The sequence below is a fragment of the Hipposideros armiger genome, unplaced genomic scaffold (assembly GCF_001890085.2).
Source record: "Hipposideros armiger isolate ML-2016 unplaced genomic scaffold, ASM189008v1 scaffold_247, whole genome shotgun sequence".
Taxonomy (NCBI): Eukaryota; Metazoa; Chordata; class Mammalia; order Chiroptera; family Hipposideridae; genus Hipposideros; species Hipposideros armiger.
The window spans coordinates 2,114,785-2,117,283 of record NW_017731597.1 but is presented as its reverse complement, the minus strand read 5'-3'; the positions used below and the strand labels follow the sequence as shown (position 1 = coordinate 2,117,283).

General features: G+C 42.3%; 1 protein-coding gene across 1 annotated transcript in view; it reads right to left on the bottom strand.

The window, feature by feature from the left end:
* The window catches only part of PDE4DIP (phosphodiesterase 4D interacting protein), a 225,947-nt gene that overhangs the window by 123,874 nt on the left and 99,574 nt on the right, over positions 1–2,499 (bottom strand). The window contains exon 7 of the mRNA XM_019655807.1: positions 333–450. Coding sequence (XP_019511352.1) covers positions 333–450 — 118 coding nt within the window. The remainder of the gene's footprint in view (positions 1–332; positions 451–2,499) is intronic.

Here is a 2,499-nt window from a genome sequence, read left to right as displayed (position 1 = left end):
CCATAACTTCTACAGCGACAGAGAAATATACTCTTGCAACAACCGAGGGGGCTTAGAAGCAGATCCTTTCTTAAGTGAGCCCCCAGATAAGGAAGCACCCCAGCTGACACCTTGATTTCAGACTTGTGAGATCCTGAGCCAAGAAACCAGCTAAGCCATCCCTGGACTTTTGACCCATAGAAACTGTGGGATAATAACTGTATGTGGTTTTAAACCGCTAAGTACATAGGGATTTGTTACACAGCAATACAGAGCGAACACCTTTAGATGTAAAAAAGCAGGGCCACTGAAAGCACGAAGCGAGTGTCTCAGGAAGTACGGCCCAACCTCACCTGTACTTCCATGCTAGCTGGCTCCTCCAACAGCTGGAGCAGTTGTTGTTTCTCCTGAGACAGCTGTTCTACAAGCTTCTCCTGAGAAGCCAGGGTCTGACTCAGCTCTTCAATTCGTCTGGATCAAAGGAAAAGTAAGAACAATAAGTATGGTCACGATACTATTAATACCTTTATTTTTCAGCCCACTCCAAAGACAGCATGGTCCGGTACAGTTAGTTTTGAGATTTTTTGGGGGTCATAGAACTCTTGGAGACTTTTCTTCAGAAAGCCATCTATGGTGTGCTCCAGCCCCAAATATTTATACAAATGACCATTGGTGTACATTGTCACTGGGTTTATGGACCTGCTAAAGCTGACCCATGGATCTACAGGCCATAGGTATGTAACTCTTGGAACAAGTGCCCAAAAATCATGCTTTTTAATTTTTTTTCTTTTGGTTGTTATTACTGTTCCACTCGATAAACATCTCTTGGATAACCATTATGTATATTCAATGTACTCTACCAAATCCTGGGAATATAAAGTTGGAAAAGATGCGATCTCTGCTCTGCAGAAAATTAAATTATTTTGGTGTGTGTGCCAAGATTTTGGGGAGTTGGGAGACACAGCTGTATACAAAATAACAGTAATAGAATATAACAAGTGCTGTCACACCAGAGGTAGGTACCATGTAGCGAGCACACTGGGGGCTGCCATGGAGCTACAGGAAGACAGACCAAGAAAAAGTAATTCCTTTGACTTGGAGGTCTGGGGGAAGTTCAGGAGAAAAGAGTTTGAAAACTGGGTTGTTTTCTACACTCAGACTGAGGAGCTTAAACAATGGAATGAAGGCAGGAAGATACAAGATATGTTTGGGGAAGGGTCATGGGACGTGGGGAGAGGGGAATGCTGGGAGCAAGAGACAAAATGGCTGGAGAAGAAGCTGGAAATTGACTAGGCTTAAGTTAAAAGACTACGTGTTGTGCTGAAGTGTACAAACCACAGATTCAAACTAACAGTCGTTCATCTCCTACTACGTGCAAGGCGCATCTTGCTGTTTCTGTGTTTGTGAGTCTTAAGGGCACTGGATACCTGTCCTCGGGAAAGTGCTGGTACTAGATGAAGTGTTTCCTACAGCGATGATTAGTCCTGTGTAAAACAAGGCTAATTAGTCGCGTGTAAAACAGTGATAGCACCTTGGGAGGAAAAAATACTTTGGCAGAAAGGTGAGGGGTACCAGGAAGTCAAGTAGGAATCTCATAGGCAAACTATAAGTTCATTTAGGATATGAGGATCAGCTAAAAATTTGGGGAGAAAGAACTTTAAAAACTTAGAAACATTATACAAATGCAAGCTGTAATGATAATTCTGAGAATTCCCCATGGTATCTGTCCTAGGACATCTCTACTTTTCTCAAGCCTCAAACCTCATGCATCCCTTTGACCCCATCTCTACAGATGACCTGTTTTTCTACTTTACAAAGCCGTTCAACGCCATCTGATATGAACTCACTTAATTTTTTTGTCAGGTGTGCATATGTTTATTTTTGTTTGTTTGTTTCTGTTTGTTAACAAGCGTTTATTGGGATACAGAGATGAGAGAATGTCTCAAGGAATCTAGCAGGGAAAATCTGAAAGAAAATACAACAGCATACTGGGAATTGTGTAATAATAGACGTTTATAGGCAACAAAGCAACAATATAGATTTAATTCTGCTGCCACAAAAGCCTTCACTGAAGTTAACGACTGATGCTGTAGTGGGTTTTGAAGGATGAATAGGAGTTCGCCAGGAGGGGACAAAGACAGATGTTGCCCACAGAAAGAAGAGCCTGAACAAATCTGGAGACCTGACGTAGCATGACTGCTTTACATGGAAGCAGCATGCATTCCGCATTTGGATCCCAGCTATGCCAGGAACCGTGTTCCATAACTTTCTAAATGCCAGTGTCTTCATTTATTAAGTATAATAATCCCTATCTCCTGTGGTTGTTAGAATTAAACAAGCATGTGAAGTACTCAACTCAACTGTAGAGTGAGAGCTCAGCAAACCTTAGTCATCATTGTTATGACTAGTTTGGCATCAGTGAAGTGCGAAGGGGTCATGGTGGGGGGACGAGTCTGGGAGGAATCAGGGGTCAGATCATAAAAGGTTTTGATGGCCACACGAAGGAGAATCGAGCTTATC